Here is a 12325-nt window from a genome sequence, read left to right as displayed (position 1 = left end):
GGTTGTGGTGTTCTGCGATGCAAGATACTCAACACGGAGATGGCACTGTGAAGGGATTTTTGGGAGGGTTCGTGGTGATGAGGAGGGTGTCGAGTTGTGGTTGGTTGACTGGAAAGCTTTTTGGAAGGGTACCGGGAGCAGCGAAGCAGGTATGGGGGAGCCCTTGGGATGAGGTATGCTGGTCTACTGGTATAGATTACAGCTAGGCTTGTCTTAGGTTAAGGGCAGTTAAGTCTCTCAAATTCCAATCCGCATCCCAGAGGTGCTATGCACTAAGTGCACAAGCAATATAACTTGGTGTCCCTGGAAATCAAGTTTGAGGTGGTTGACGCGATAGTGATCAAGCTGGGCCAGAGAGCGTCCTGTTGCCTGCGCCAAGCCGCCAAGCCGGGCACCCCAGTTTCTCACACCGCCTCTGAGAAATGTCTGGCAGAAAAAAAAGTTGCCCGCTTTCTGATGCTCAACAGTCAACGAGCCACCACAAATTTCTCTTTTCTGCATTCAATACAGCTTCAGTAATGGCCAAACGCAAGAGAGATGAAGTGGCCAAAGAGCCTCAGCCAGTACAACCGGCAAAATTGGCCAAATCGACAAAAAAAAGAGAATATTCGTCCTCCGAACCAACCGACAGTGCCTCTATCACGTTACAAATAGTTACAGGCTCATATGAGCGAGTCCTACATGGATTCACGGCATCCATTTCATCGACATGCTATTCAGATGAAGGCAAGGAACCCTCTGATTGTTCCTCACTGGTTCAATTTGTGGATACGTTTTTGTTCGAAGCCCATTCGTCTGCGATCAAGTGTTTGGCCCTGTCCCCGTTGCCCAAGGCAGATTCTACCGAGCCTCCGAGAGTCATTTTGGCTAGCGGTGGTAGTGATGAGCGCGTCAACCTCTATACACTGTCTGCGGCGCCTCCGACAGTGAACGAGCACTATCCAACAGTTCCCACCCTCGCCGGTAACACGATTCTAGAAAATCCTAAGAACAAGGAGCTTGGGGCCCTGCTTCACCATGCCGCACCTATCACCTCTCTTGTATTTCCTTCACGGTCGAAGCTGCTGGCTTCTGCTGAGGATAACACCATTTCAGTCAGCAAAACTCGTGATTTGACCGTGGTCTCTACAATTAAAGCCCCTCATCCCAAGGTCCAGGGCAGACCTAGTGGTGATACCGCACCTCCCGGAGGCTCTCCGTCTGGTGTCAATGACTTTGCCGTACACCCAAGTATGAAGCTAATGCTGAGTGTGGGGAAGGGAGAGAAGTGCATGCGACTGTGGAACCTGGTCACGGGAAAGAAAGCCGGAGTATTGAACTTTGACAGGGAGATTTTGCAAAGCGTCAAGGAGGGCAGATGGAGCACTGGAGAGGGAAGAAAAATAGCTTGGAACACGGCTGGAGAAGAGTTCGCCGTAGCGTTTGAATGGGGTGCTGTGCTTTTTGGGATTGTGAGCTGTCTATCACCGTTGCCAATTGATTCCTCTAACATGATGACAGGATTCAACGCCGATTTGCAGAGTCTTTCCGGGACCCCGAAGCAAATTGCACGAGATCAAGTACGTTTCGGTGGGCGATGATGAGCTATTTGCAGTCTCCACGGAAGATGGCAGAGTCATATTCTACTCAACGAAGAACGTGCGAAAAGCAGACGAAGACGACGATTCGTCTATTCCGCACGCCGAGCCAATTGCGCAGCTTGGAGGCAAATCTCAAGGGTTTCCGGGAAGGGTAAAGGGCCTTGAGATACTAAGCCTGAAGGGCCAGCCGGGGGTCAAGGGCGAGGACTTTGCGGTGGTCACGGCGAATAGTGAAGGTGTCGTGCGTGTCTGGCGGTTGCTTGGAGCCCAGTTACGCAATGCTGGTTCGAAGAAGTCTAGTGACACGAAGGATCTCCAAGTGGGCAAGCTCTTGAACTCCTATGAGACGGGAAATCGAGTCACCTGTCTGAAAGCCTTTGTCATGATGCCCGCTGAGGAACCCACGCCAGAGGATTTCGAGTCTACTGATGAGGGAAGTGAGGATGTTTCGAGTAGTGAGGAAAGTGGTGATGAATAGGCGTCAGTACTTGAATGGTACTGCTCTGTTGTATATACCCAGTGTCTTTTGACATGTAAATTATGAATAAGAACGAGACAAATATGAAGTCTACATCTCGTCACATCTTGCTTATGGCCTTATGGCTTTGGACTAATACGCCATGTACACTTGAGCGCCATGTAAACTAGTCAGTATTTGTGCTGGACTTGGTAAAAGCTAGTACATAGCTTCGTGAATACATAGGTATCCTAAGCGGGAGTAAAAATATATTTCGGTATAGAATGAGTCACACCTGAATCAATTTATGTTGGCCATGCCAACCAGCATCGCGGATCATCTGGTGCTGGCCAAACGAGAACCAGCAAAAAAGTCTATGCAGCACAAGATAACCCCCATAATTTCAAGATAGTAAGATTTAAACTGAGGGAAAAGAACAAGAATCGACCTGTATGCTGTCTAGAAAGCATCTGCCGCCGCCCACCGCCTGCTCGCTCTCCACTGCACAAAACCAACCCCCACTAAACTCGGTGCAGGCCTAAAGATCGTATCGCCTCCGTCGATTTGCAAAACCAGCAAATTTCATCCAGCAAGCACTCGACGTCAACGCTCCCACCCTCACCTCTACCCCCTCTTTTTTTCTGTGGACCCGTTGTCGAGTGCAATTATGGCTACCAACGGCGATTTTTCAGACGACGAGTCCCAGCCCGGCTCCCCCATTCTCAACGCCAACGGCCAGGATGACATTGAGGACCAAGAGCCTCTCGAGCAGGAGGAGAAGCCCCTGAAGTCGGCGATCAAGAAGGAGTCCATACCCTCTCAGCCAACACGACCAGAGCTCCCGGAGCAACCGAACCCAGAGACACTCGATCTTTCCACACTAACTCCTCTGTCGCCCGAAATTATCGCCCGCCAAGCTACGATCAACATTGGTACCATCGGTCACGTCGCTCACGGAAAGTCAACGGTGGTGAAGGCTATCTCCGAGGTTCAGACTGTCCGATTCAAGAACGAGTTGGAGCGAAACATTACCATTAAGCTGGGTTATGCCAACGCCAAAATTTACAAGTGCGACAACCCCGCTTGCCCTCGGCCGACATGCTACAAGAGTTATAAGAGTGAGAAGGAGGTTGACCCGCCATGTGAGAGGGATGGATGCTCCGGTCACTACCGTCTCTTAAGACATGTCTCGTACGTATTATCGAGCGTCCCGTTGGAGTAGTGACTGCTTTGCTAATCCAGGTTCAATACAGCTTCGTCGATTGCCCTGGTCACGATATTCTCATGAGTACTATGCTTTCAGGTGCCGCCGTCATGGACGCCGCTCTTTTGCTCATCGCCGGAAATGAAACTTGCCCTCAACCTCAAACCTCGGAGCACTTGGCAGCCATTGAAATCATGAAGCTTAGCCACATCATCATTCTCCAGAACAAGGTTGACTTGATGAGGGAGGACGGAGCCATGCAGCATTACCAGTCCATCTTGAAGTTTATCCGTGGCACCGTTGCCGACGGTTCTCCCATCATCCCCATCTCCGCGCAACTCAAGTACAACATCGACGCCGTCAACGAGTACCTCGTTTCGCACATCCCCGTTCCCGTTCGCGATTTCACAGCCTCCCCTCACATGATTGTCATCCGATCTTTCGACGTGAACAAGCCCGGTGCGGAGATCGACGAGCTGAAGGGTGGTGTTGCTGGTGGTTCTATTCTGACCGGTGTGCTGAAGCTGAACGACGAGATTGAAATCCGACCCGGTCTCGTTACCAAGGACGAGAATGGCAAGATCCAATGTCGCCCTATCTTTTCGCGGGTCGTCTCGCTCTTCGCCGAGCACAACGACCTCAAGTTCGCCGTCCCTGGTGGGTTGATCGGTGTCGGTACTCGTGTTGACCCTACTCTTTGCCGTGCTGATCGTCTGGTCGGTTTCGTCCTTGGACACCGCGGACGTCTGCCCGCCATCTATACCGAACTGGAGGTCAACTACTTCCTGTTGCGCCGTCTTCTGGGTGTCAAGACTGCCGACGGTAAGCAGGCCAAGGTTGCCAAGCTGGCGAAGAACGAGGTTCTCATGGTCAACATTGGTTCCACGGCCACTGGTGCGAAGGTTGTCGGTGTCAAGGCCGATGCTGCTAAGCTCAGCTTGACCAGCCCTGCTTGTACCGAAGTCGGCGAGAAGATCGCCATTAGCCGAAGAATTGAGAAGCACTGGCGTCTGATCGGTTGGGCCAACATTGTTGCGTAAGTTGAAATCCCTTGTCTTCTATTCCCAAGCCCTATCCCCTCAGCACAGGTATATGTGTCTAACAAAAAGCAGTGGTAACACCCTTGAGCCCATTGTCAACTAAATTGAGGAGACATGTTTCCAAGCTCAGTCCAGGCCTCGGAAGGTGATCGAGGAGGGGCGAGAAGCCCCTTTGCCAGGGAATCTCAGCGGACGACTTTGAGAGGGGAGAGGTGCTGTGGTGATAAATGAGTATATCAGACGTCATTTCTGCATAGAGAACGCTTGAAGGTCTACATGTCGCCTCTTCCACCCGCCGAGAGCTCAAAGACAAGAACGCGTGGGAGTTCCCATGCAAGTCAGTCCGCTGAAGGTTCGCAAATCACGGGCGCCGTATTTCCGACGGGTGGATCGGCTGATCAAAGGACAAGAAGATGGATGAAGTAGTAACGGCCACTTCTTTTGATGAGTGTCATGACGCTGTTTCGTTTTGGGAGTGGGAAAAAACTTGTTTATATTGTGCCTATCGCATTCTTGATTTCGACTTCTATGGACATTAGACGAGCTATTCAAGGGGATTACGAAATGCAACGAACTTCAATAAGATCATTACTGCTGCGTTTTCTCATAGTAGTTACTATGAAACGCAAAGTAGAACCTCCAGTTATGCACATCGAACAATAGCACGTAGAAGATGATCTGCAGCGGAGGGTGACTAATAGGCTGCATCATTAATGGCTTTCCTGGGACTATTTCAAGCTGTCCTTTGTCCGCCTTCACAACTCAACACTACAGCACCTAGCTATACCTCTGCTGTTGTGCTGGCAATCTACCATGTGGATTCTCGACGTGAGTATTTAGCTCCTTGCAGTTTCTACATCAAAAAATCTTCCAGGACTGCGGAGCTGATGCCGTGACTTGCAGCAACTGGCGCGTCTACTGGACCGCCCCCTCTTCCCATGGAAAAACGTACTCGTCGGCTTTTCCCTAGGGCAATTCATCCTTGAAGGGCTTCTGTCATTTCGTCAGTACAAGGTTCTTCAGCGAACCAAGGCTCCGAAGGTACTCGAAGGCGAAGTCTCTCAGAAGGTTTATGATCAGAGTCAGGTAAGTACCTAGATGACTCCCGAAGAGTGACGCCTTGGCTGACCTAGATTGTCAAAATTTTTAGGCATACGGTCGCGCAAAGGCAAAGTTTGGTTTCATCTCCGGTTTATATGGTCAAGTCCAGAATCTCGCGTTTATCTATGGCGATGTGCTCCCCAAGCTATGGGGGCTCAGCGGCCTTATGTTGGCGCAATACCTTCCTGCTCGGTTCCAGGGTGAAATACCCCAGACGCTCCTGTTTCTCTTTGGATTCAACCTCATAAGCACTGTTCTCTCACTCCCGATATCCTACTACAACACGTTCGTGCTTGAGGAGAAGTTCGGCTTCAACAAGCAGACGGTGAAGCTCTGGATCTCCGACCTGCTCAAGGGACAAATGCTCGGTATCGTTCTGGGCACTCCCATTATCAGTGCTGTCCTTAAGATCGTTCAGAAAACCGGGACTTCGTGCTTCTACTACCTTTGGCTCTTTGGTGTCTTCGTTCAGGTCTTCGCCATCACCATCTACCCCATTGTCATTCTGCCTTTGTTCAACAAATTGTCTCCTCTTGAACCCGGTGCAATCAAGACTGGCGTTGAGAATCTGGCGAAGAAGCTCAACTTTCCACTCCAGGAATTGCATGTCATTGACGGTAGCAAGCGCAGTGCACACAGCAATGCCTACTTTTTCGGCCTCCCCTGGAAGAAGCACATTGTCATCTACGATACCTTGATTGAGAAAAGCGAGCCCGAGGAAGTGGTCGCTGTTCTGAGCCACGAACTTGGCCACTGGAGCCTTAGCCACACCACCAAGCTGTTCGGCATTGCTCAAGTATGTGTTGCGACAGTTACCATCACTACTTGGGCACCATAGCTGACTTGACCCCATAGTTCCACATGTTCTATATCTTCGCTCTTTTCTCGGCCTTCGTGAATAATAGATCGCTCTACCAGTCCTTCGGCTTTCACACCGAGCAGCCTATCATGATTGGATTCCTTCTCTTCTCTGATGCCCTGGCACCAATGGATGCTGTCGTCAAGCTTCTGATGAACATCCTTAGTCGCAAGTTCGAATTCGAAGCGGGTACGCACTCATTCAGAAGAAACATTGTGGTGATGAATACCGTGCTAATAATTCACAGACGCATTTGCTGTGAACCTCGGATACTCCGAGGAGCTTTCCCAGTCGCTTCTCAAGCTCCAAATCCAAAACCTGAGCACCATGGATGCGGACTGGATGTACGCTAGCTACCATTACTCTCACCCAATTCTCTCCGAGAGGCTCAAGGCCCTTGGCTGGAAGGGCGGAAAGGTCACAGACCACAAGGAGGAAGACAGTGATAAGCCTGTCAAGGCTGCCGACCGCGAACTTTAAGTGGTTGATAATATTGACCCCTTTGCTACAATGACCTTGCAAAATTTCCATAGGGGTATCAAGGAAAGCCTCATTTTGAATACCTAATCTTCCTGATCAGCAGAACAAATCGAAAGAATAGAAAATTATCGTAAGCTTAATGAAAAAGTGTAATCGAACTTGAAGAAAACCCTAAGTCTGTCCCCAGATATGCGCCGGTATGCTTTTAAACCCCAACAACACATGTGATTGAAATCCCAAACGATCAACAGCCTACTCATCCGAGTCCTTCAACTTGGCCTTCTTCTCGGCCTTCCTCCTCTCCTTCTTCAACCGCTTGCGCTCCTCCTTGTCCAAGTTCCCTGTTGTCGCAGCGGCCTCCCCCTCAATCTGATCAACATTATCCACCTCCATAGCCTCGGGCTCATCCCGAACATTAGCATCGTGGACCTGAAGCCCCTCCTGGTCCTGCTCAAAGTGTGCCTTATCCTCCCACGTCCCATGTGCATTCTCCTTCGCGTTCTGCGCCTGCGCCAGCTGTGCACCTTCTTTCATCTCCGCAATCGCCAAATCTCGCCCCAAGACCTCGCCCGCGAGTCCAGCCTGCACGCGCTTCAGATTGTGAAGGATGATATTTGGCGCGGCGGCGGTTGTACGTGAGACTGGACCGTGCTCGCTGATTCCGGCGTTCGGCTGGAGTGCTGGGTCGGTGGTTGCGCGGTCTAGGTAGGCGGCCAGGAAATCATGAGCGATGCTTTGCGAGATGGGTTTCGAGGAGAGAACTGTTGTAGGAGGAAGCGGGGTCGGGTCTTGCGTGGCCATTTTGTCTGGCGTTTCGTAGACTATCTATTGCTGAGGCGTGCCCCGTTCGATATAATGAATTCTAGCGGCGGGTGTATTGAGAGGATCTTCGAGTATGGAGAGGATTGGTTGGCGTGACTGGGCACCGACAGCTCGAGTCAAAAATCAGTAGAGTAAGTATTTTCAATGGAGTACCACAGCAGTAATATGAGCAGAGTGGTAGTGTTTGGTCATGTTGTAGGGCTCTGCGGACTTGGAGAAAAAAAGTTCGTTGTTGGAGGTGGCACGTGCACGCCGGCGCTGGAGGTTGATCACCGAATTTTGACGCTTCATCCGTACAGTCAACCTGCTCCGGAGTACCCCGTACACGTCGCTTTCACGCATACCAACCTAGCCTCTGAACCCCTCCCCGGGAACTTACTCCAACTATACTCGAGATCTCCATCCGACCGCTCACCGACAATGCTCTGTCTCCAGTGCCGGGCTGTCCCCTCTGCCCTCAGGGCAGCTACGTCCTCAGTAACCAAGTGCGTCGGCATTCAAGCAGCTTCAACCCCCATAACAAGGATCAGGCTAACGGGTGCTCCCTCACAGGCAAATGACACCCACCCTCTCCCGCGCCTCACAATACCAATTCCAGTTCCGACCCTTCTCCCTCGCGACCACCGCAACCCCACGACCAACCCTCTCCCTACTCCAATCACAACAGCCTCAATCTCAGGCACAGACACAGTCACTTCTCACTACCACGTCCGCAATCTCACAGCAAGCCCGCTCTTTCTCGGCCAGTGCGTCTCTCGGCGGAAAACGCCTTACGTATAACCCCTCGCGCCGGGTGCAGAAGCGTCGCCATGGATTCCTGGCTAGGCTGCGGTCGAAGTCGGGCCAGAAGATTATTGCTCGGCGGAGGGCTAAGGGGAGGAAGAGCCTGAGTTGGTAATTTATTTGTTTTTCTCTGGCTTGGCTGCTTTGAGTTGTTAGGTTCCGTGTTCTGGAGCATGCGTTTGTCGATTTGTATATCTATGACGGGAAGTGTATGGGTTTGACTGACCATTCGACTTTGTTGCTGGGATGGCATGATAGATGTCTCTGCTCCTATAGGAGATGATGGCATCTCCTGTTGTCTTTTTGTATTATATGTTAATGTAAAAATCAAGTATGCATGGAATTAAGACCTACTATTGGCTAAACATAAGTTGGCTCAGCCGTTAGGAGGCGGCTCTATTATATACCATCAGACTACCAATATCTAATAATTAAACACAACTGCAGTTGCTGCAGGCGAGCAACTCGTTCTTACTGCACCTCTTACAGAGATGGCTTTGTTCTATGATACTGACGTCCTAACCCATAGATCGGCCTACCTTGGCCTACTCATCGAGTCATAAAGGCATCACTCATCATCCTCATCTTCTTCATCATCATCACCAGAGTCTTCTTCCGACCCGGACTCATCCTCATCATCGTCTTCATCTTCATCGTCGTCGCCATTGCTGTTGTTGCCGACCTTAAGTCCATAATCGTCCTCGAATTCCTTGAGCGGCTGCACCTCGGGGGAGAACCCGGACTCCTTGAGACCCTTCTCTATCGTCTGAAGTAAACAGTTAGTAATCTGATCCTAGAATCTACAAAGAACTAGGGCATACCTCTTGCAGCACAGTAGTGCAAGTAATCACGATATTCGCTGTGTCCGGAGAGAAAAGAGGAAGAATTATCTCCCGTAGAGCCTGCTTGACATCATCAACGTTGATGCCACGGACTTCCTTGAGAATTTTTTCCTTATAATCACTCGGCAAGGCGCGCACAACCTGTCGAGTGAAGCTTCCCTGGGCCGCGTTAGCGAGGGTTACTTGCTCATTTGCAAAAGTGACCACGATGCTGCTGATTGCGCCCTCGAACATCAATGGGTCAAAGGGTGCCTCTCCGGAAAGATGCGCCTGCACAATTTCCTTGCTTGACTCAAATGCCTTGTGGGCGTTGGGCGAGCGGTAAACGTCGAAGTTGACGAATCCTGTGTCAATATTGTATGCGAAAGTGGTGCCATATGCCAGTCCCTTGCCGCGGACAGCAACCCAGAGAGGGCCTTCGACGGCATTCATATACGCAATTGCCACCAGGAGCGCAGGAAGCTTGGGATCAACGTAAGAATCGAGACCCCGTGCGGTGGCGTAGGCAAAGGATGAATCAATCGTTGGCATAGGAACCACGTACGCCTCTCCGCCTAGACTCTTGCCTGCTGGACTGAGCAGCGCCCTTCTGGATGTGATGGGCTTGAGGGGTTTACTGGCGCCTAGGCGCTCAACAAAAGGCTTCCAGGTTGAGACAGGGTTAGGCAGTTTCTCAAGATCGGCGATAACCAATATTCGGATATTTTCGAACTGGAAAAGAGCGTTTCTGATCTCCTCCATACGTGAAACGACAACGTCCGGCTCCTCCGCCAGCTGTCGTTTAATCCTCTTGAGATATCGTGCTTTGACTAAAGTGCTGCGCGCGCGAACAATGGACTCGGCTGCATAGTGAACCATGACATGTACGGCCGCAAGCATGTCATCACCACTCCGCTTAGAGTCAGGGACATCGGAAAGCAGTCTACTCGTAATAGTCCGGAGTCGTTTGACGTCGAAAATTGAGCTCCATGAGAGTTCCCGTAGCCAAGCAATCGCCGTGCCGTACCGTTCAAGTTCAACTTGGAACGAAATGCGTAGCATTTCCGAGTTGCCGAGACCTCGGCCACCCTCAATGCTATACCCAACGGTGTCCCTTTCCAACTCGACAACAACCTGCTCAAAGTCGATGGTCTTGCCATCACGCTCAACTGGAAGGTTAAAGAAGGCTTCCATGTACACAGACAAAAGTGGACGCAGCTGCACCGGGATAGACGCCGCCGAGATGAGAAGAGACAATTGAACAAAGCTGCTGGGAATATGCTCGAAGTGAATGAACAACGGCAGATCTGACCCATCAGCATCCACAATTTGCTGAGCTTTGTTGTTCTGACGGCCGAGGTGCAGAGCAGCTCCAGACCTGGCGGTCATTGTTTCCACAAAATGGATGGACTCAATTCCTGGTATCCTGAAGCGCTCAAGCATCTCCCTAGGGATTTCCTTGTCGTTCTCGGCTTTGGCCTTCTCAAGCTTTTCAGCCAGCTTCTTTAAGCCATCCTCGCCCAGCTTTTCCTTTTGCGCTGCGACTCGCGCTTCTTCATCCTTCTTCAAACTCTCTGACATCTTCGAAGATGGAGTGCCCAGAATCGTAACATGAGGCGCATCCGAAATCCACTTCTTGATAAACTCACGCCAGTCATCCTGCGTCCACTTTTCTAGAATCTCGTATTCTTTCAGAGAAGCAACATCCAGCAAGGTCGAGCCGTCCTTTTTCCCGAAGAGGAAGTCCGAGATAACATACTCTGCAAACGAAGATGCGGAGCTTTCCGTAGAGAATTTCCAAGTCCGTCTTTGACGATCAATGCATTCGTGCAAGTATTTCATGTCCAGGTCCTTGCTCATCGCATCCTTCAGGACTTCGAAGAACCGCTTCTCAACTTGAGCCAACTTCTTTGTCTCCACACTGGTCAAAGTGAAGCGGATCTCGAGACTAGGGCGGTCGTCGGTAGCGTAGTACACAGCACTTGCAAGCTGTTCTTTTTCGACAAGAATGTTATCCAAAAGAGACGCAGATGAACCGGCCAGATAAAGTAGGATAACATTGACAGCACCGGCTAACAAGCTGTTAGATACTTGCGTGGAACGTCAGTAGAACATCGGGTAACTCACTTTGCACAGGGTCAGTGCTGTCTGGACCTAGAAACCGAATCTCTAGCTCTCCATAAGACTCGTCCTCCTCCGGAAATTCCACCGTTCTGACCACTGACTGAGATAGAGGAGGGGCTTGCTTCGAATCAACCCAGGGTCGCTTGAATGGCGAATTCGGACTGGGAATGACATCAAGGATGGTGTCTTCAAATCGATCTAGCGTCTCCAACAAGTTGGCATGGTCGACCTCACCCGTGATAATCAGACACAAATTCTTGGGTTGGTACATTTCACGATGGAAAGCCCTGATTCTCTCGGCTGTGAGGACACGGAGTTGCTCCATCATTCCCCCGGTCTCGTAGCGGAACCCTACGCCTTCAGGGTAAGTCAACCGGCGTGCCTCCAAGTCAATAAGCTCGGCAGCATTGTTTTGCACTCCTTGCATTTCCGAGTACACGACTCCCGCATCATTACCCGTGCCATCTATGTGGTGAACCTCGGTGTAGCAGCCTTCATCCGTCAGCGTTGGAGCGATCACATGCTCCAAATAGACAGGGAGCATGCGCGAGAAAGCTTCCCAGCCCGCCGTGTCCAATGTATACGCCGTATGGTCCGTGGCCGTCCACGCGTTGGTGTTTGAGTAGAACCGTGTTGCAAGTTTGTCGAGGAATCCCTTGTACCTGTAGTTCCGCGACCCCATAAAGACCAGGTGCTCTAAGGTGTGAGGTGCTCCGGAGTCATCATGGATCTCTGTTGCTAGGACGAAATATCCATTAACCTTTGGACCTTTCTGATCAATGACAACCACCGTCATGCCTGTTCTCTGCGATTCATATTGGACGAACTCGCTCGGCGAATAGTCTGGCTTGAACCTCTGGAGTAGCTTGAAGTGGCCCGTCTGAGGAGCAGGCATCGTGGCAAGTGATATGAAAGGGCTTTGGATATTATTGACAGTTTCAGGTGCCGTTGGTATTTTAGATACGATGAATCTGGAGAAGATGATTAGCTAGAGATTATGGATATCACCTCAACTGTACGCCCGTCAGAATAGGATTTGAAACTAATCTATCAA

General features: G+C 50.7%; 5 protein-coding genes across 5 annotated transcripts; 3 read left to right on the top strand and 2 right to left on the bottom strand.

The window, feature by feature from the left end:
* Positions 1–518: 518 nt before the first annotated feature.
* On the top strand, positions 519–2058 carry DSM5745_11325 (putative 60S ribosome biogenesis protein Mak11; the record flags this gene model as incomplete). Its single annotated transcript, XM_026753341.1, has 2 exons — positions 519–1451; positions 1501–2058. 2 exons carry the CDS (start codon positions 519–521, stop codon positions 2056–2058), a joined length of 1491 nt encoding a protein of 496 aa, XP_026598114.1.
* A 646-nt stretch (positions 2059–2704) lies between these two features.
* Positions 2705–4384, top strand: DSM5745_11324 (translation initiation factor eIF2 subunit gamma; the record flags this gene model as incomplete). The annotated part of the gene is made up of 3 exons (XM_026753340.1): positions 2705–3228; positions 3291–4277; positions 4354–4384. 3 exons carry the CDS (start codon positions 2705–2707, stop codon positions 4382–4384), a joined length of 1542 nt encoding a protein of 513 aa, XP_026598113.1.
* Positions 4385–5094: 710 nt separating this feature from the next.
* On the top strand, positions 5095–6721 carry DSM5745_11323 (zinc metalloprotease; the record flags this gene model as incomplete). The annotated part of the gene is made up of 5 exons (XM_026753339.1): positions 5095–5109; positions 5185–5367; positions 5432–6178; positions 6238–6430; positions 6489–6721. 5 exons carry the CDS (start codon positions 5095–5097, stop codon positions 6719–6721), a joined length of 1371 nt encoding a protein of 456 aa, XP_026598112.1.
* A 252-nt stretch (positions 6722–6973) lies between these two features.
* DSM5745_11322 (uncharacterized protein) lies at positions 6974–7522 on the bottom strand (the record flags this gene model as incomplete). Its single annotated transcript, XM_026753338.1, has 1 exon — positions 6974–7522. One exon carries the CDS (start codon positions 7520–7522, stop codon positions 6974–6976), a length of 549 nt encoding a protein of 182 aa, XP_026598111.1.
* Positions 7523–8894: 1372 nt separating this feature from the next.
* Positions 8895–12166, bottom strand: DSM5745_11321 (putative zinc metalloprotease; the record flags this gene model as incomplete). The annotated part of the gene is made up of 3 exons (XM_026753337.1): positions 8895–9092; positions 9148–11219; positions 11275–12166. The coding sequence occupies 3 exons, from the start codon at positions 12164–12166 to the stop codon at positions 8895–8897; spliced, it is 3162 nt and encodes a 1053-aa protein (XP_026598110.1).
* Positions 12167–12325: the final 159 nt, after the last annotated feature.

This window comes from Aspergillus mulundensis (assembly GCF_003369625.1).
Source record: "Aspergillus mulundensis strain DSM 5745 chromosome Unknown scaffold_24, whole genome shotgun sequence".
NCBI lineage: Eukaryota > Fungi > Ascomycota > Eurotiomycetes > Eurotiales > Aspergillaceae > Aspergillus > Aspergillus mulundensis.
This window is presented reverse-complemented; position numbering and strand designations above follow the sequence as displayed.